The sequence below is a fragment of the Oncorhynchus keta genome, chromosome 7, assembly GCF_023373465.1.
Source record: "Oncorhynchus keta strain PuntledgeMale-10-30-2019 chromosome 7, Oket_V2, whole genome shotgun sequence".
In the NCBI taxonomy this organism is placed as follows: Eukaryota; Metazoa; Chordata; class Actinopteri; order Salmoniformes; family Salmonidae; genus Oncorhynchus; species Oncorhynchus keta.
Window position 1 is genome coordinate 219,438 of NC_068427.1, and position 19,989 is coordinate 239,426.

The following is a 19,989-nucleotide window of genomic DNA, read 5'->3' on the forward strand; positions in this document are numbered from 1 at the left end:
AGCCTTGGGAAATGCTGATGGCAAATAAACTTTGGCATAAAAGTTAAGGCACACGTCAAATCACGAGACTGTCACAAAGCTATTGGCATGTTTCTGAGTATGTGTTCTCACTCGACACAGAAGAGCCTTCAAGCTCACTATGTGCTACCTAAGAAGCAGGGTTGTATTTACTGAAAAAAATACTGTAGTTTGCAGTGCTCATTTTGTTTGCAACAGAAGCTAAGTGTGTACAGAAGGGTGTGACTGACATCTATTGTGTACATAGGCCCTAATACTGACAACCATGTGTGAGTTGCACCATTCAAAACAGATTCAAAGCCTTACATCCACAGAACAATCCAATAATATTATCTAGGCTTTTGGACATGAGTACCGCAATTGTCACATTGACACAAAAGTCACAATGGGCACCTTGTTAGTGGATGAGGTAAGATACATAAATGCATTACTGTCACCGAGTGAAATCACTCTTACCGGAGTTGGCTGGCTCCAGGGCGGCCTGCCCCAAGTCCACCTGGTGATAGTGGCGGATACAGACGCGGCTGTCAATCTGGTAGAGCAGGGCCGGGCACAGGTAGGTGAACTGGCTGGGCGAGATGCGGGAGTCTGGACTCAGGCCATAGTAGTTGAGGAGCTGGGTCAGATTCAGACACTGGAAATTGAGGAAGGAAGAGATGGTGGACAGGGGTGAAAAGGTTCATCAAACAGTACCATGTCATTACACATCCTCAGTTTATGCAAATCCATTTCATATATATAAATAAATAAAAACATTGTGTATTCATCACACATAAATAAGCCCCACCTCCTCATGCTGATGAACCACGTCCTCTTGATGCCTGGGCAGGGCTGGCACCGGTAACATGGGGCTCAAGTGGGGCTCACCTGCCGCCCTCTTCCCCCTAGGCGCAGAACTAAGACTGTGACCATGCACATGGTCATGTTCCTGACTGTGGTTATGGTGGTCTTGGTTTCGTGCCCACTGGCCTTTGGGTTTCCTTGGCCTCCTGGGCTTGGATTCTGGAGGTAGGGTAAGTGGGCCAGAGGGCTTGGCAATGGGGACCTCTGAAGCCTCGGCCCCTGGTTGCTGCTCCTGGCGGGCCTGTGCCGGGGCTGTGGACGGCTGCTCTTGATGTGCTTGAGGACTGTCTGTGTTGTTTTGTGAGTGATGGGGGCGTGTGTGGGATTTGAGGTCATGATCATGATGAGGCTGAGTCTTGTTGCTGTGGTCTTCATGGTTGAGCTGTTGGCTCTCTTTGAGTTTGTGCTCTTTGTCTTGTTCGTGGTCATGATTTGGTTTATGATCATGAGTGTGGTCACCGTCTTTTACTGGGCCGTGGTCATGTTTGTGGTCGTGATCCTCCAATGGACCATCATCTACAGTGGGACTGGCACCGGTCGCCAGCTGGTTGCAGGGGGAGTGAGTTGGCCCTGGATCTGTGTGTGGGTGGTAGTGTGCATGCGGCCTCCCCCGTGTATGCTGGTGTCTATGCCCATGGCCATGCCCTGGCTCTTCGTGGGTGGGCGAGTGTGAGTGGAGCCCCTCCTGGACCTCCAGCAGGTCCAGGTGGGCAACGTGATCGTGGCCCAGCTCCTCATGCTCCAAGCCCACCACCTTCACCTCCCCCAGACCCAGGCTGAGCAGCAGGCTCTGGAAGCCACGGAAGTCCAGCTGGCCGCGCTGGCCGTAACGCCGGAACAGTTGGTGGATGTAGAAGCGCTGCTCCAGCTCTAGCACCTCACCAGGACCCTTGTTCTGCACATCCATTTCCCCACCAGACCCTCCTCCGCCCACGTAAGGAGCCTGGGAGATCTGCAGGTCGCTGTGGGCGTGTTCATGACCATCATGTTCACCAGCGCCGCTATGGTCGCCTTGGTGATGGCCGTGGTGATGGTGCTGGCTGTCGCCGTGGCAGTGGCTGCACTGGTGGAACAGGAAGGTGAGCACACATAGGAAGCAGAACTTGGTGTGAGTGTGGACCCGCATCGTCTCCCCGCTATGACACCCCTAAAATGGGTAAAGAGAACACACACACACGTAAGAAACTTTGTTATAAGCCTAGAAATTGATGAAGTAGCTACCCAACTGATCTCATAATAACAAATCTGATTTAAAATAAAAGACTGGACAAATGGGCTTTCATCTAATTGCAGCCTGAGCACAATAAGCTCCCCGAAGAGCTAGCCGGAGAAAGTGTGAGAAATTTGCTTTTTTTCCCTTCATGTTTTTCCGCCAGAGGCAGACATAGCATTCCAGTCAAATGATCTTCATAAGATCTCCAGAGAGGCCTGGGGGTAAGGGGGATGCTAGGGAGTTGAATGGGAATAACTAACTGCAAAGATCAGAGTTTGAAAGAGGGTAAGGCAATGGGGATTGTTAGCAAGGGTACCCTTGCTTTGATGCTAGACAGTGCTTGGGACAGACCCCAGACAAACTGAAGAAGCCAAAGAGAGCATTGAAACCCGTAGACCAGCAACCGTATTGAAGACACAGATTGAAAGTACACCACACTACCAAATCACTTATTTTTATTACATTTTCAAAACATTGGTAGTGTGCTGTGTTCTGTCTTTTATACAGAATTCATATATTTGCACTTTTTACAAGTCAAAAGTTTGGACACCTACTCATTCAAGGGTTTCTTTATTTTTACTATTTTCTACATTGTAGAAAAAGTGAACACATCAAAACTATGAAATAACACATATGGAATCATGCAGAACCCCCCAAAAAAACATGTTAGATTCTTCAAAGTAGCCACCCTTTGCCTTTACACACTCTTGGGATTTTCTCATCCAGCTTCACCTTGAACAGTCTTGGAGTTCCCACATATGCTGAGCACTTGTTGGCTGCTTTTCCTTCACTCTGCGGTAGAACTCATCCCAAACCATCTCAATTGGGTTGAGGTCGGGTGATTGTGGAGGCAAGGTCATCTGATACAGCACCGCATCACTCTTTGGTTAAATAGCCCATACACAGCCTGGAGGTGTGTTGGGTCAATGTCCTGTTGAAAAACAAATTATAGTCCCACTAAGCACAAACCAGATCGGATGGCGTATCGATGCAGAATTCTGTGGTAGCCATGCTAGTTAAGTGTGCCCTGAATTTTAAAATAAATCACAGACAGTGTCACCAGCAAAGCACCCCCAGACCATCACACTTCCTCCTACATGTGTCTCACAAAGACACGGCAAACAGAACCAAAAACCTAAAATTGGCCCAAAAAACTCAAATCAGCCCAAAGGACAGATTTCCACTGGTCTAATGTCCATTGGTCGTGTTCCTCGACGTCCTTTAGTAGTGGTTTCTTTGCAGAAATTCGACCATGAAGGCTTGATTCATGCAGTCTCCACTGAACAGTTGATGATGTCTGTTACTTGAACTTCAAAGTATTTATTTGGGCTGCAATTTGAGGCTGGTAACTAATGAACTTATCCTCTGCAGCAGAGGTAACTCTGGGTCTGGCTTTCCAATGGCGGTCCTCATGAGAGCCAGTTTCATCATAGGGCCCGGCCCGATGTTTTTTTGCCAATGCACTTGAAAAAAAACATTCAAAGCTTTTGAAATTTTCCGGAATGACTGACCTTCATGCCTTGAAGTAATGGACTGTTGTTTCTCTTTGCTTATTTGAGTCGTTCTTGCCACAATACAGACTTGGTATTTTACCAAATAGGGTTCTCTTCTGTAATGCTCCAATGCATTAAGAAGGAAAGAAATTCCACAAGTTAACTTAAGGCACACCTGTTAATTGAAATGCATTCCAGGTGACTACCTCATCTAGCTGGTTGAGAATTCCAAGAGTGTACAAAGCTGTCAAGGCAAAGGGTGGCTACTTTGAAGAATCTCAAACATAAAATATATCTGGACTTTTTTTAGTTACTGCATCATTCCACATGTTATTTCATAGTTTTGATGGCTTCATTATTATTCTACAATGAAGAAAATAGTAAAAATAAAGAAAAACCCTGGAATGAATAGGTGTCCAAACCTTTGACTGGTATTATATAAGCAAAGGTATGTGGACACCACTTCATATTAGTGGATTTGGCCATTTCAACCAAACCCATTGCTGACAGCTGTATAAAATCAAGCACACAGCCATGCAATTTCCATAGAAAAACATTGGAAATAGAATGCCCTTACTGAGGAGCGCATTGCATTTCAACCTGGCACCTTCATAGGATTCCTTCTAGAGCTGCCCCAGTCAACTGTGAGGGCCGTTATTGTGAAGTTGAAACACCTAGGATCAACAACGGCTTAGCCGCGAAGTGGTAGACGACAAGCTCACAGAACTGGACCACCGAGTGCGGCCATTGGATTCTGGAGCAGTGGAAACGTGTTCTCTGCAGTGATGAATCACGCTGCACCATCGGACAGTCCGTCAGATTAATCTGGGTTTGTCGGATACCAGGACAACGCTACCGGCCCAAATAAATAGTGCCAATGTAAAATTTGGTGGAGGAGGAATAATGGTCTGGGGCTGTATTTCATGGTTTGGGCTAGGCCCCTTAGTTCCTGTGAAGGGAAATCTTAACCCTACAGCATTCAATGTCATTCTAGACGATTCTGTGCTTCCAACTTTGTGGCAACAGTTTGGGGAAGGACCTTTCCTGTTCCAGCATAACAATGCTCACATGAACAAAGCAAGGTCCATACAGAAATGGTTTGTTGAGATCAGTGTGGAAGAACTTGACTGGCCTGCACAAAGCCCTGACCTCAACTCCATCTAACAACTTTGGGATGAATTGGAACGCCAACAGCGAGCCAGGCCTAATCGCCCAACATCAGTGGCCGACCTCACTAATGCTCGTGGCTGAATGGAAGCAGCCACGCAGCAATGTTCCAACATCTAGTGGAAAGCCTTCCCAGAAGAGCAGTCTTATAGCAGCAAAGAGCAGCAAACTCCATATTAATGCCCATGATCTTTGAAATGAGAAGTTCAACGAAAAAGTAGCTAGACAATCTTTAGCAGTCTTGAGTCCTAGAGGGAATGGAACAAATACAACAATTGTGCAACAAAGCACCACGACATTAAAATTCGGTCAACGGTGTAATTGTTTGAAAGGTGATCACTGCTCTGCATCCTTGGCTCCATATAATTTTTTTTATTTAAAAAAAGTGGCAATGTTTAACTTTTTGGAAGACCAGAGCAAATGATCATAGAAAAGTAAGAAGATCTGTAACACACTGAAAGCAAGTCTAAGAGGCTGTAGAATTGTTCTGTGCGCCATTTCTAAGCTTCCCATTGAAGTTGAGTCTTTCTTTTGTACACCAGCTTCAAACAGCTGAAAATACAATACTTTTGTTACCGGAAAATATATTTCAGTGGTTTAGATGGTACAATGATTCTCTACACTATACTTATTTTGTCACATGAACTGAAATATTAGAATTTTAGCAACCAGGAAATGGCAGAGCGATTTATGTGTAGTTCAACTTACAATTTTATAAAGACTGCATGTGGCCTTCAACCTTTATTTTATGTTTTAATCACTCTGTCTAATAAAAATCAGTGTTTATTTCATGAAAATAACTCCAAATATGGTTTTGATCATTTATTTCCCTGAGCCTTGTCATCAAAATGCTGTCTGATCGTGTCAAACAGATTTATATACACAGCCATGATTGGCATACAGGATCCTCTAGACCAGGGATGGGCAATTAGCGGCCTTTTGCAGGCCATCGGATCAATTTCCCCCCCAAAAAAAACATACTGTTAAAGAGTGAGAAGAGTTAGAATGCACAAGGGGAAATTGTTCTATTTGGTTGTGTATAAGCAGTTTCTCTCGTTATGTCAGTAACTGAAAGGCACTGAATTAGCTTGTGTCAGCTAACATTTTTTTTTAGATTCAAGGGATTCTGTATCGAATACCTTTAATGTATTTAGCATTGGTTATTGCTAGGCTAGTCATCTACAGATTCAAAGTGTGCATCCCGTTTCTGGTCACATTACAGGAAGGTTCTTTACACTCCCACTGAGAATTAAGACCGCTAAGGAATTTTGGGGGGGACATGGACACATCTTGACTTTAGGACAATCCCAATATGATTGAAAGCAGAGTTTGATTTGAGGGTTGTATGCCTTTAACGATACAGTCTGGGATATGTTTAATGGCAGCTCCGCCACTTGTTTTGGTATACAGCTAAGGGATGGGCCTGGGGTAAAGTTAAAATTCATTACACAGTGCTCTAGATGTCATGATCTGTCAGTCCTTGCATCCATAAGATTGTTTTAAACATATTTTGTTTAAATTCTTGTCATTCGTAAACCCTGGAGTAATACAACCTTGTATGACATATGGAATTGTTTAAGGTCATACTGTGGATCATTTAGCTATTTGATTTGGAATTTAGGAACCCTTTAAGTATCCCCAAAAAATGAACATTTTGATAAATTATTGAATATGGCCATTAATACACTATGCCATGGAAAAGATTAAAAGCATTCATAAAATGGCCAAATTGACAGAGATGAGGGGTATTGTTGAGGGGGGGGTCATAGAGCAAAACAGAGAACATCCTGTTCATAAGAGAGTCTCCCCTTTCTATAGAGTGGTTAAATTAGTTTGTATGCAAAACTGCTACAGACGTTTGTGAGAAGACCAATTTTCGGGGTGTTTCCTGGTCCGCCAAACGGCCCTGTAGTTCTACCACTTTTGACAGCAGATGCAGAAGGACGACATAAGCAGATGCGGTGGATTGAGACGCAGAGACTGCAATTGAAACTGGTATCTGTAGCTTGAACTGACAGATTCATTTTTTTTATTGGGGTACTTAAATTGATGGACCGGTGCATAAAGATTTTTCTTCTTCTCATTTTTATATATCAGTAACTGAGATTAAACAGGCCATGTTATTTTTGCTATGATCTGTCCCCCCTAGGGTAGAGTACTGCATCATACAATAATTTGTAAACATTCTACAGCTAGAAAGACTGTCTGCTACCCATGCTTCATTACGTCAGACTACTTTATATAAATACTACCGTTTAGGCCAACATATGTTTGTGGTAGTGTTGATGTCAGATCACCATGCGTATCTCAGGCAATTCTGAAAACCTGGTACAGATCCCTAGTCTTCTACCCAAGCATAGTCGATAATCCTGCCAATACCAGAGCTAATCAATGACCAACTTCCTTATACCAGACTTAGGATAAGGAGGTGCAAATACTAGGATCCAGTCATTAAGTGGTACCAAAGGGCTGCTTGATAATATGCATCTAATGCATGATACTTACAAATATAAAACATTTATATGAGTGACTTTATACACTTGTGAAACACAAGCAATATACTGACAATTATTTCAAGACACAAATAACGTATTGCCAAGTGCAGCCTGTTGCACACTATATTACCATGTAACAATTAAAGTGGGAATGAACTGCTGAAAATGATGTACAGTCAAATCAATGTGACACTAACCTTTCCCAGTCAAAAATCCAAGGAAAGCAGAGTAGGCTACTTACCACAGAGTGCCTTGCTTGCCCAAGTGATGCGTGAAATCAAGTTAAGGCAGAGTGTGACAGCAGTGCAGCTTTTCGGTTGCAAACGGCAATGTGATTACAAGGCTACTTCGCAGCTGCTTCCGACAAGACACTGTTTATAAACATGAGTCTGGGCTGACCTATGAACCCACGTGGAGATAGGGCAAGACTAACCTATTTTAAGAACACACCTCTAACAAAACAGAGCATGGTGTGTGTGGTCTACTGAATACATTTGTTGTTGAGTGCTTTCACAAGGTTTGAGATATGTGAACTACAATAATTTCCACTTTATCACCAAAGCCCCATATACTACCCACCACTGCAACCTGTATGTTGTGGCAGGTTAATATATGCTCTTGTTGGCTGGCCCTCGCTTCATATTCGTTGCCAAATCCACTGGCTCCAGGTCATCTATAAGTCTTTGCTAGGTAAAGCCCTGCCTTCTCAGCTCACTGGTCACCAAACCAGCACCCAACCATAGCACGCGCTCCAGCAGGTATATTTCACGGGTCCCCCCAAAGAAAATTCCTCCTTTGGCCGCCTTTCCTTCCAGTTCTCTGCTGCCAATGACTGGAACAAAGTGCAAATGTCACTGAAGCTGGAGACTCATATCTCCCTCACTAACTTTAAGCATCAGCTGTCAGAGCAGATTACAGATCATTGCACCTGTACATAGCCCATCTGTAAATAGCCCACCCACCCAACAATCTCCATATTATTATTGTTTTTTTAGCCTTTGTACCCCAGTATCTCTACTTGCACATCTTTCACTCCAGTGTAATTGCTAAATTGTAATTATTTCACCACTATGGCCTATTTATTGCCTTATACCGCCCTAATCTTACTTCATTTGCACACACTGTATATAGAATTTTCTATTGTGTTGACTGTACATTTATTTATTCCATGTGTAACTCCGTTGTCTTGGCCAGGTCGTAGTTGTAAATGAGAACTTGTTCAACTGGCCTACCCGGTTAAATAAAAGGTGAAATGAATAAAACAAAATTTGTTGAAGAATGTGCTGGGGAAAAAACCCACTTATGACCTATAAGTCATATCCACACCACTAATGCTCCTTAAAGGTTTGAGACATACACAAGACAAATCTTTCGATACCACTGGGCCCTTTAAGGAACATCGTGCCAAAAGTTTAATCTACACTCAAAATATGAAGTTACTTAATATTTTTTAATCTCTGTCAAACTGTTTTTGTTTCATAAAATGTGAGATGTTTTGGCTGTGCAGCTGTTAATTTCAGTTCGTTCATTATATCCTTGTTTCAGGGACCACTAAAGTCAAGCAACTAAAAAGTACCTAGTTATCCTAAATTAAACATTGAAAAATGTTCAATGACACAAAAACATTCTTGTTTATGAGATACAAACAAGAACACCTTAAACAAAAATATTTTGGGGAGGGGTACACTAGCCAACTTGCCTAAATATTCTGAAAAGTTTTTATTTTTATTGAAAGCTTGAAATGGACAGGACCTAAATGACCCAACAACCAAAACACACAAGTATTGCCTTCTTAAAACAAGAAAATCAAGAGCTATTTCTTGTTTATCAAAGTTTGCCAGCTAACTCATTGATCCTGCTTTGTAGTATACCCCGCTGTGTGGGTGGGGTCTAAACACATAGGTAAAGCTTTTGGTTACAGTAGCCAAAGAATACTGTACTTGAACTTCTAGCCAGGGGGGCGGGTCATTAACTCACCATATCCAAGGGCGCCTTCTTCAATTCAACTGTGAATGAAAAGACCAATTCTCCGTTTAGTATAAAGCACATATACTTTGACACACACACACACAACTCGAGACCCCTCGGGCTTAGTGTATTTTCAGGATTTAGTCAGGCTTGCGTGTTATGCACCACAACCGGTGTTTGTTTTTTTTATTTCAGACGGCCAATGAAAAAGGTCAGCGAGTGATGTAACCGAACGCACTTACAACCCAGCTCGTGAATTCACATGATATTCTTTTAAGTTATACAATTTCAACCATAATTTACACAACAATTAGGGATTTTTGACTCTGCTATACCTAGCCTGTTGTGACAGACAGCAGATTAACAGCATTCAGAGACAGCGAGTACAGGTTTGAACACCAACCCCCAAAGTCAAATTGAATAACTAGCCAGCGCACAAGAGGTTTGGTTCTGGGTTCCAAGAAAAGACTTAACATAACCCATCTTTAGTAGTAAACACATTTCCTAGTTAACCAAAATAACTCTGTTTGGAAACGTTAAACTTACTGTAGTAATACTGCTCCGCCTTGGCCCCCAATGCTGACGTGATAGGGCCTTTTCCAGTTCTTTCAGAAATACCAACTGTTGAGCTGAAGAGAGAAGTGTGACCAATTCTCAAAAACATCAACAATGACAACTGAAATGCAGGGTTTTGACAGATATCAAATGGCTTATTTGATGTCCAGCTGGAGTGGCCAAATCTCCTCCTTGAGAGCTGGGTATATGCAGGCTTTGCTCCAGTCCTACACCTACACACCTGAATCAGCTAATCAGTTCACAGAGAAGCAGCTGATCAGTTGAAGCAAGTGTGTTAGAATAGCTTTGGGGTGGAAATCCTGCCGGAGGATAGGCTAGCTTTCCAAGAGGGTTGAACAGAGTTGGTAAACAGAATACAGTGGGAAAATTACCACCTTTGTCTGATTTACTTCCGTATACAGTCCCATTCTGTGTTGAATAGGCTTCAAGACAATATTAAATAAAAATGCAGTCAATTAAAATAATTTATACATTTTACTTTCCTAAATTCAAGTAGCTACACCTCCCGCAGCTTTGGTCGCGTACTGGATTAGACAACACACTCGAGTCGCTCGAGCTAAAGACTCACAGAACCATAAAAAACAGCTAGATACAGGCTGTTTTGTGTTTTACATTAGATTACGCAGTGTGTTTTTATATTTTTAACTGAACGCTGCCAGCCAGTACTTCTAAAAAAACATTTTTAGACTGGCAAGCTATTCGAAAGAAAGACATACAGCTGGCGAGAATTGTGGTTAAAATGTGTAGGCCTAGATAAAAATGAAATGGTTTTAACTTAGACTTCGTGCTTCTTCTTGGAAGACAAAAACATTGGGAGTACATTAATCCGAAAACACGTATTACATATTGTAAAATGTCAGTGGTTTTATGAATTTGACGATGCAAATTGAAGCTCATTCGAAGCCTTCAAAATGTGTATACAGAAGTCCTATTTGTAGGACCCTCACATACAGTGCATTTGGAAAGTACTAAGACCAAGACTTTTTCCACATTTTGTTTCATTAGCCTTATTATAAAGATTAAAAAAAAAAAAAAAAATTTTTTAACAAAGTCAAATCTACCCACAATACCCCATAAAGACAAAGCAAATACAGACAAAACATTTTTGCTAATTTATTACAAATAAAAATCAATTTACTAAAGTATTCAGACCCTTGCTATGAGACTCGAAATTGAGTTCATCCTGTTTCCATTGATCATCCTTGAGATGTTTCTACAACTTGGATTCCATCTGTGGTAAATTAAATTGATTGGACATGACTTGGAAAGGCACACACCGGTCTATATAAAAAGGTCCCACGGTTGACAGTGCATGTCAGAACAAAAACCAAACCATGAGGTCGAAGGAATTGTCCGTAGAGCTCAGATTGTGGACTACAGGAAAAGGAGGACAGAGCATGCCCCAATTCTCATCGACGGGGCTGCAGTGGAGCAGGATGAGAACTTCAAGTTCCATGGTGTCCAACTATCATGGTCCAAACATATGAAGACAGTCGTGAAGAGGGCATGACAAAGCCAATTCCTCAGGAAACTAAAAGGACTTAGCATTAGTTCTCAGATCCTCAAAAGGTTCTACAGCTGCACCATAGAGAGCAGCAACTGCTTAGCATCTGACCGCAAGGCACCAGAGGGTAGAGCATACAGCCCAGTACATCACTGGGGCCAAGCTTCCCGCCATCCAGGACCTCTATACCAGGCGGTGTCAGAGGAAGGCCCTAAAATTGTCAAAGACCCCAGCCACCATAGTCATAGACTTCTCTCTGCTACCGCACAGCAAGCTGTACCGGGGCGCCATGTCTAGGTCCAAAAGGCATCTTAACAGCAAGCAATGAGACGACTGAACAGCTAATCAAAGGGCTACACATACCCCTCTTCTACACTGCTGCTACTCAGTTTATCTATGCATGGTAACTTAACTCTACCTACATGTACATATTCTCTCATATACCTTGACAAACCGGTGACGCCGCACATTGTACTGGTACCCCTATATATAGCCTCGTTATTGTTATTTTTCTGCTGCTGTTTAATTGTTACTTAAAATTATATATTCTTTTACTTAACTTCTTTGGGGTGGGGGGGGCAGTATTTTCACATCCAGATGAAAAGCATGCCCAGAGTAAACTGCCTGCTACGCAGGGGTGCGTCACCTGAGTGGGTTGATTCACTGATGTGGTCATCCTGTCTGGGTTGGCGCCCCCCCTTGGGTTGTGCCATGGCAGAGAACTTTGTGGGCTATACTCAGCCTTGTCTCAGGATGGTAAGTTGGTGGTTGAAGATATCCCTCTAGTGGTGTGGGGGCTGTGCTTTGGCAAAGTGGGTGGGGTTATATCCTTCCTGTTTGGCCCTGTCCAGGGGTGTCCTCGGATGGGGCCACAGTGTCTCCTGGCCCCTCCTGTCTCAGCCTCCAGTATTTATGCTGCAGTATTTATGCTGCAGTGTCGGGGGGCTAGGGTCAGTTTGTTATATCTGGAGTACTTATCCTGTCCTATTCGGTGTCCTGTGTGAATTTGTGTGCTTTCTCTAATTCTCTTTCTCTCTCTCGGAGGACCTGAGCCCTAGGACCATGCCCCAGGACTACCTGACATGACTCCTTGCTGTCCCCAGTCCACCTGGCTGCGCTGCTGCTCCAGTTACAACTGTTCTGCCTTATTATTATTTGACCATGCTGGTCATTTATGAACATTTGAACATCTTGGCCATGTTCTGTTATAATCTCCACCCGGCACAGCCAGAAGAGGACTGGCCACCCCACATAGCTTGGTTCCTCTCTAGGTTTTGGCCTTTCTAGGGAGTTTTTCCTAGCCACCGTGCTTCTACACATGCATTGCTTGCTGTTTGGCGTTTTAGGCTGGGTTTCTGTACAGCACTTTGAGATATCAGCTGATGTACGAAGGGCTATATAAATTCATTTGATTTGGTACGCAGGCCCAGATGCTAGGATATGCATATTATTAGTAGATTTGGATAGAAACACTGAAGTTTCCAAAACTGTCTAAATGATGTCTGATTATAACAGAACTCATATGGCAGGCAAAAACCTGAGAAAGATTTCCCACTTCCTGGTTGGATTTGAGGTTTGTATATGTTTAAGTCTTAGGCTATTCAATATACAGTGTATGTGGGGTCATATTGCACTTCCCACGGCTTCCACTAGATGTCAACAGTCTTTAGAACCTGGTTTCAGGCTTCTACTGTGAAGTGGGAGAGAATGATAGCTGATTGAGTCATGGGTCTGCCAGAAGGCCATGTGCTCAGTCAGGCGCGCGCCCGTGAGTTAGCTCCGTTCCCTTTCATTTCTAAAAACAAAAGGAATTCTCCGGTTGAAACATTGTATAAGATTTATGATAAAAACATCCTAAAGATTGATTATATACATCGTTTGACATGTACCTACAAACTGTAATATATATTTTGACTTTGTCTGGACATTTGGATTACTGTACTAAATACGAACAAAAAGGGGAGGTATTTGGACAAATTATGGACTTTATCGAACAAAACTAACATTTATTGTGGAACTGGGATTCCTGGGAGTGCATTCTGATGAAGATCAGCAAAGGTAAGTGAATATTTATAATGCCATTTCTGACTGTCAGGATTGAGGGAATAATGAACGGAGCAAAGTACCGAGATATGCTTGAAGAAAACCTGCTCCAGTTCGCTCAGGACCTCAGATTTGGGCAACGGTTCACCTTCCAACAGGACAATTACCCTAAGCACACAGCCAAGTCAACGCAGGAGTGGTTTCTGGACAAGTCTCCGAAAGTCATTCAGCAGCCCAGTCAGAGCCCGGACTCGATTGAACATCTTTGGAGGCCTGAAAATAGCTGTGCAGTGACGCTCCCCACCCTACCCGACAGAGCTTGAGACAAACTCCAAATACAGGTGTGCCAAGCTTGTAGTATCATACCCAAGAAGAGTAGAGTACTGAAAGTACTGAGTCAAGGGTCTCAAAACTTATGTAAATGTAAAAAAGTAGAAAGAATGGCTAAAAAAAATAAAAAAATGTTTTATCATTAAGCGGTATTGTCTGTAGATTGATTAAATAGTTTGTCCCCTCATCAATTTTAGAATAAGGCTGAAACATATGAATTTTCACAAATTGTGGAGTCTGAATACTTTCTGCACAAATCCACAGGCCTCCACATTCAAAGAACTAGCACAGTTTATTATCTGATGGTTATGCAAACACCTAAGCCTCACAGGCTTTGACTTATACACAACTTAGGCTTATACAACATGGTCCAATAACTAGCAGTCTAGTGAAAAGGGCCTGGCAGAAGCAGCGGTGCATTCCTGGCGTGCAGACAGTCAAGGCTTTTTCTCTATCGCTCATCTTTAGACACGAGGTGGTGGGAGAGAAGGGAGCCCTTAAGCCGCGTCATATGACTCTCACACGGCTACAGCTTCCTCCTCATCTCAGTCTCTGTGAGAGACAAATTGAATTTTGTCACATGCTTCGTAAAAATAATAAAAACAATGGGTGTAGACTTAACAGTGAACTGCTTACTTACAGGCCCTTCCCACCACTGCAGAAGAAAACAAAAATAACTAGAAAAATATTAACATGCGGAACAAATACACAACTAACGATAACTTAGGTATATACACACACACGGTACCAGTACGAGGTAGATCTGTACATATAGGTAAGGATCCATTTACTAGGCAACAGGATAGATAATAAACAGTAGTAGTAGCAGCAACATACAGTGGGGCAAAAAAGTATTTAGTCAGCCACCAATTGTGCAAGTTCTCCCACTTAAGACGAAGGCCTGTAATTTTCATCATAGGTACACTTCAACGATGACAGACAAAATTAGAAGAAAAAAAATCCAGAAAAATCACATTGTAGGATTTTTTTATTTATTTTCAAATTGTGGTGGAAAGTAAGTATTTGGTCACCTACAAACAAGCAAGATTTTTGGCTCTCACAGACCTGTAACTTCTTTATGAGGCTCCCCTGTCCTCCACTCGTTACCTGTATTAATGGCACCTGTTTGAACTTGTTATCAGTATAAAAGACACCTGTCCACAACCTCAAACAGTCACACTCCGAACTCCACTATGGTCAAAACCAAAGAGCTGTCAAAGGACACCAGGAACAAAATTGTAGACCTGCACCAGCCTGGGAAGACTGAATCTGCAACAGGTAAGCAGCTTGGTTTGAAGAAATCAAATGTGGGAGCAATTATTAGGAAATGGAAGACATACAAGACTACTGATAATCTCCCTCGGTCTGGGACTCCACGCAAGATCTCACCCCATGGGGTCAAAATTATCACAAGAACGGTGAGCAAAAATCCCAGAACCACACTGGGGGACCTAGTGAATTAACTGCAGAGAGCTGGGACCAAAGTAACAAAGCCTACCATCAGTAGGATGCCAGGGACTCAAATCCTGCAGTGCCAGACGTGTCCCCCTGCTTAAGCCAGTCCATGTCCAGGCCCGTCTGAAGTTTGCTAGAGAGCATTTGGATGATCCAGAAGAAGATTGGAAGAATGTCATATGGTCAGATGAAACCAAAATATGACTTTTAGGTAAAAACTCAACTCGTCATGTTTGGAGCACAAAGAATGCTGAGTTGCATCCAAAGAACACCATACCTACTATGAAGCATGGGGGTAGAAACATCATGCTTTGGGGCTGTTTTTCTGCAAAGGGACCAGGACGACTGATCCGTGTAAAGGAAAGAATGGGGCCATGTATCGTGAGATTGAGTGAAAACCTCCCATTAGCAAGGGCATTGAAGATGAAACATGGCTGGGTCTTTCAGCATGACAATGATCCCAAACACGCCGCCCAGGCAACAAAGGAGTGGGTTCGTAAGAAGCATTTCAAGGTCCTGGAGTGGCCTAGCCAGTCTCCAGATCTCAACCCCATAGAAAATCTTTGGAGGGAGTTGAAAGTCCGTGTTGCCAAGCAACAGCCCCAAAACATCACTGCTCTAGAGGAGATCTGCATGGAGGAATGGGCAAAAATACCAGCAACAGTGTGTGAAAACCGTGAAGACTTACAGAAAACGTTTGACCTCTTATATACCCTTTGTTGGCAATGACAAAGTATTGAGAACTTTTGTTATTGACCAAATACGCATTTTCCACCATAATTTGCAAATAAATTAAATAAAAATCCTACAATGTGATTTTCTGGATTTTTTCTCTCTCATTTTGTCTGTCATAGTTGAAGTGTACCCATGATGAAAATTACAGGCCTCTCATCTTTTTAAGTGGGAGAACTTGCACAATTGGTGGCTGACTAAATACTTTTTTGCCCCACTGTATGTGAGGAGTCAAAAGAGTGGGGCAAAAATTGTCATAGGTGGTTATCTATATAACTAATAGCTACCGGACTAACTATTTAGCAGTCTTACGGTTTGAGAGTAGAAGTTGTTCAGGGTCCTGTTGGTTCCAGACTAACTGCATCGGTACCGCTTGCCGTGCGTTATCAGGGATAACGGTCTATGATTTAAGTGGCTGGAGTCTGAACATTTTAGGGCCTTCTTCTGACACCGCCTGGTACAGAGGTCCTGAAGTGCAGGGAGCTTGGACCCGGTGATGTAATGGGATGTACGCACTACCCTTGCGGTCAGATCCAAGCAGTTGCCATACCAAGCGGTGATTCAGCCAGTCAAGATGCTCTCAATGGTGCAGCTGAAGAACTTTGAGGACGTAAGGGCCCATGCCGACTCTTTTTCCAGACTCCTGAGGGGGAAAGGGCTTTGTTGTACCTTCTTTACGACAGTGTTGGTGTGGGCCATGATAATTCCTTAACGATGTGGACACGGGGGGATCTTGAAGTACTCGATCCCCTTCACCGTGTGTGTGTACGAAACATTTCCAGGTCTGTTGTTGCATTTCTGCAGACAGTACTGTGGGGGGACAAGTCAGGACAAGGGTAGTGCCCCATCACTGAATCATGCACCTGGTTAGCTCTCACTACTAATAATACATCTCAGCCTTCATAAGATGTAAACTGTGAATCTACATTTTACAAATTTCCACAGACTATGTCAAACTGAATTGAACACAGACCACAACAATAGAAAATAAACTCCTATAAAAGTAGAGACTAAGAAATGTTTTGGGTTTTAACTAGGCTACTTTTCTACTGTATATCTGACTGGTTTGTGAGCCAGACTTTACAGAGCAGAAAGGGCAACTAAACTGGTATAGTACTTAGTATTCAGACCCCTTGAATTCTTACAGTTAATTTACAGCATCATTCTAAAATGGTTTAAAAACATTTTTTAAATCCTCATTAAACTACATACAATACCCAATAATGGCAAAGCGAAAACAGATTTAGAAATGTTTTGCAAATGTATTAATTAAAAACATACTAGCATTCAAATGCAAATTAAAATCGATCAAAATACAGTGTTGATATACATTGTTAATGTCTATTGTAGCTGGAAACAGTTGATTTTTTTCATGGAATATCTACACAGGCCCATTATCAGCAACCATCACTCCGGTATTCCACTGGCATGTTGTGTTAGCCAATTCAAGTTTATTATTTTAAAAGGCTAATTGATCATTAGAAAACCCTTCTGCAATTATGTCAGCACAGCTGTGGTAAATTCAATTGATTGGACAGGATTTGAAAAGTCACACACCTGTCTATATAAGGTCCCACAGTTGACAGTGCACGTCAGAGCAAAAACCAAGCCATGAGGTCGAATGAATTGAACGTAGAGCAGATCTGGGGATGGGTCCCAAAAGATTTCTGCAGCATTGAAGGTCCCCAGGAACACAGCGGCCTCCATCATTCTTAAAATGGAATACGTTTGGAACCACCAAAACTTTCTAGAGCTGGCTGCCCGGCCAAACTGAGAAACCGGGGGAGAAGGGCCTTGGTCAGGGAGGTTACCAAGAACCCGATGGTCACTGACAGATCTCCAGAGTTCCCATGTGAAGATGGGAGGAACTTTCAGAAAGACAAACATCCTGCAGCACTCCACCAATCAGGCCTTCGTGGTAGAGGGGCCAAATGAAGGCGATTCCTCAGTAAAAAAAAGGCACGACAGCCCGCTTAGTTTGCCAAAAGGCACCTAAAGGACTCGGACCATAAGAAACAAGATTCTCTGGTCCGATTAAACCAAGTTTGAAGTCTTTGGCCTGAATGCCAAGCATCACATCTGGAGGAACGCTGGCACCATCCTTACAGTGAAGCATGGTGGTAGCAGCAGCATGCTGTGGGGATGTTTTTCAGCCGCAGGATCGAGGGAAAGATGAACAGAGCAAAGTACAGAGATCCTTGATTAAAACCTGCTCCAGAACACTTAAGGACCTCCGACTGGGGCGAAGGTTCACCTTCCAAGAGGACAACAACCCTAAGCACACAGCAAAGACAATGCAGGAGTGGCTTCTGGACAAGTCTCTGAATGTCCTTGAGTGGCCCAGCCAGAGCTCGGACTTGAACCTGATCGAGCATCTCTGGAAAGACCTGAAAATAGCTGTGCAACGACACTTCCCATCCAACCTGAGAGCTTGAGAGGATCTGAAGAGGAGATCGGGAAAAACTCCAAAGACAGGTGTGCCAAGCTTGTAGTGTCATACCTAAGAAGAATCAAGGCTGTAATCGCTGCCAGGGGTGCTTCAACAAAGTACTGAGTAAAGGGTCTGAATAATTTTCATAAATTTGCAAACATTAAAAAAAAACTTATGGGGTATTGTGTGTAGATTGAGGGGGAAAACTATTTCATCCATTTTGGAATAAGGCTGTAACGTAAGAAAATGTGGAAAATTCAAGGGGTATGAATACTTTACAAATGCACTATACACTGGAGAAGCAACATAAATTCATTCATTCAACATTGACATGTTCACTTATCAACTGCATTTGGTCACACGGATAGCTAGTTTTTCCACTCACTCAGGATAGTGCACAGTGAGTGCACTATCCGGCAATGACCCTTGGTTACTTTAACAAGGGGTGGATGGACTCAGGCTCCTAGCGTGAGTCCCACCGTAAGCTGGTGCAATTCAGCATGAGATCTTTAAAACTGAACGTATGTGTGATGCTGACGTGCTACAGGCTGGGGACGAGTTAACCGCAGGATGAGAGGGACGGTCCGAGGCTACGCCTGCAACCAGGTAAACTTATTAGCAAACCATGTCAAAACAGGGACGACTGAAACCTAAACAGCAATTGGGGAGGGCTCAAAAAGGTACAGCATACCTTTATCTCAAGACCTAGAGGAACAAAAGAAGGAATCCTCACACCCAATGCTCTTCTGGGTTACTATTGGAACTGGTTGGCTGTTTTAAAGTCTTTAAATCAGTTGACGTAGGCTAACTCGTTTGTGTGTGGGACGTGGTGTACAAAGGGAGGGGACAGAGTGTGTGCATGTCTTGGAGATGGGATCAGAGTTAATGAACCGGACATTTTCTGGAAGGGGTAGGGGTCCAGATGATTTGTGCATGCGTATACAGACTGAGCAAGAAGCCAGAGTCTGGTGAGTTACGCAAGAGGGCACAAATGGGCATGACATTCGTGAGGCAACATGCTGACATATCGTTGGGAGAGTGAGAGACCGAGAAACTGACAGAGAGAAAGAGAACCAAACGATATGATGAGTAGACATGTGACGGTTATTGAATAACCGTGGTGGGTTATGGATGAAGACTCATGAAAATAACTGTAAAAACCGTTTAAAAATAGGCCTACATTCATTTTAGGTTGACATTTAAAATGTTTTATAACTTTATTTTCATGTAGATAAATTTTACCTAATGATGGGAGTGTTGACTAATGATTATAAGCAATTGTTCAGCTAACTTTATCTATTAAAAACTTTCTACATCTTTCCTTTGATGCTTTAGCTAGAATGCGATGTTGGGTCAAATGGACAAGGCACCATTCCTCTCCAACCTGGCATGGTATAATTCTTAATGTATCGACTAATCAGCAATGATCCTGCCCAGTATGATGCCCTAGGTGATAAAGTAGAATAGTAGCCTAGGTTAGTGCACAGCCAGCATTGCACTTTCATGAATGCCCATGCGGTAACCCACAGTTTGTAAAACAGGCAAATTTCCATTTATTAGTCATTTGGTTGTGCCAATTACAGTAGTTTACCATTTCATTCTCAGGGTGGAAACTTTGTTTACAGAATTCAAAACCGGCTACACTTGAGAAAAAAAGTATTGGTTTATTTCATAGGCTCCCATCATTTACACGCTCCATGTGAGCAATGCGCATGCATCGG

General features: G+C 42.9%; 1 protein-coding gene across 4 annotated transcripts in view; it reads right to left on the reverse strand.

Annotated features, from left to right (window-relative positions):
* Positions 1-19,989, reverse strand: part of slc39a10 (solute carrier family 39 member 10) — a 64,094-nt gene that overhangs the window by 36,652 nt on the left and 7,453 nt on the right. For 2 of the 4 annotated variants that reach the window (XM_035773012.2, XM_052521835.1), the window contains exons 2-5: positions 9,744-9,826; positions 9,207-9,235; positions 806-2,008; positions 475-652 (exon numbers count right to left, since the gene is read on the reverse strand). In XM_035773012.2, coding sequence (XP_035628905.1) covers positions 475-652; positions 806-2,008; positions 9,207-9,209 — 1,384 coding nt within the window. In that variant the 5' untranslated portion in view covers positions 9,210-9,235; positions 9,744-9,826. Of the gene's footprint in view, positions 1-474; positions 653-805; positions 2,009-9,206; positions 9,236-9,743; positions 9,827-16,149; positions 16,582-19,989 lie in introns of those variants that run through there. The other 2 variants (XM_035773013.2, XM_035773014.2) reach the window with 2 other exon arrangements.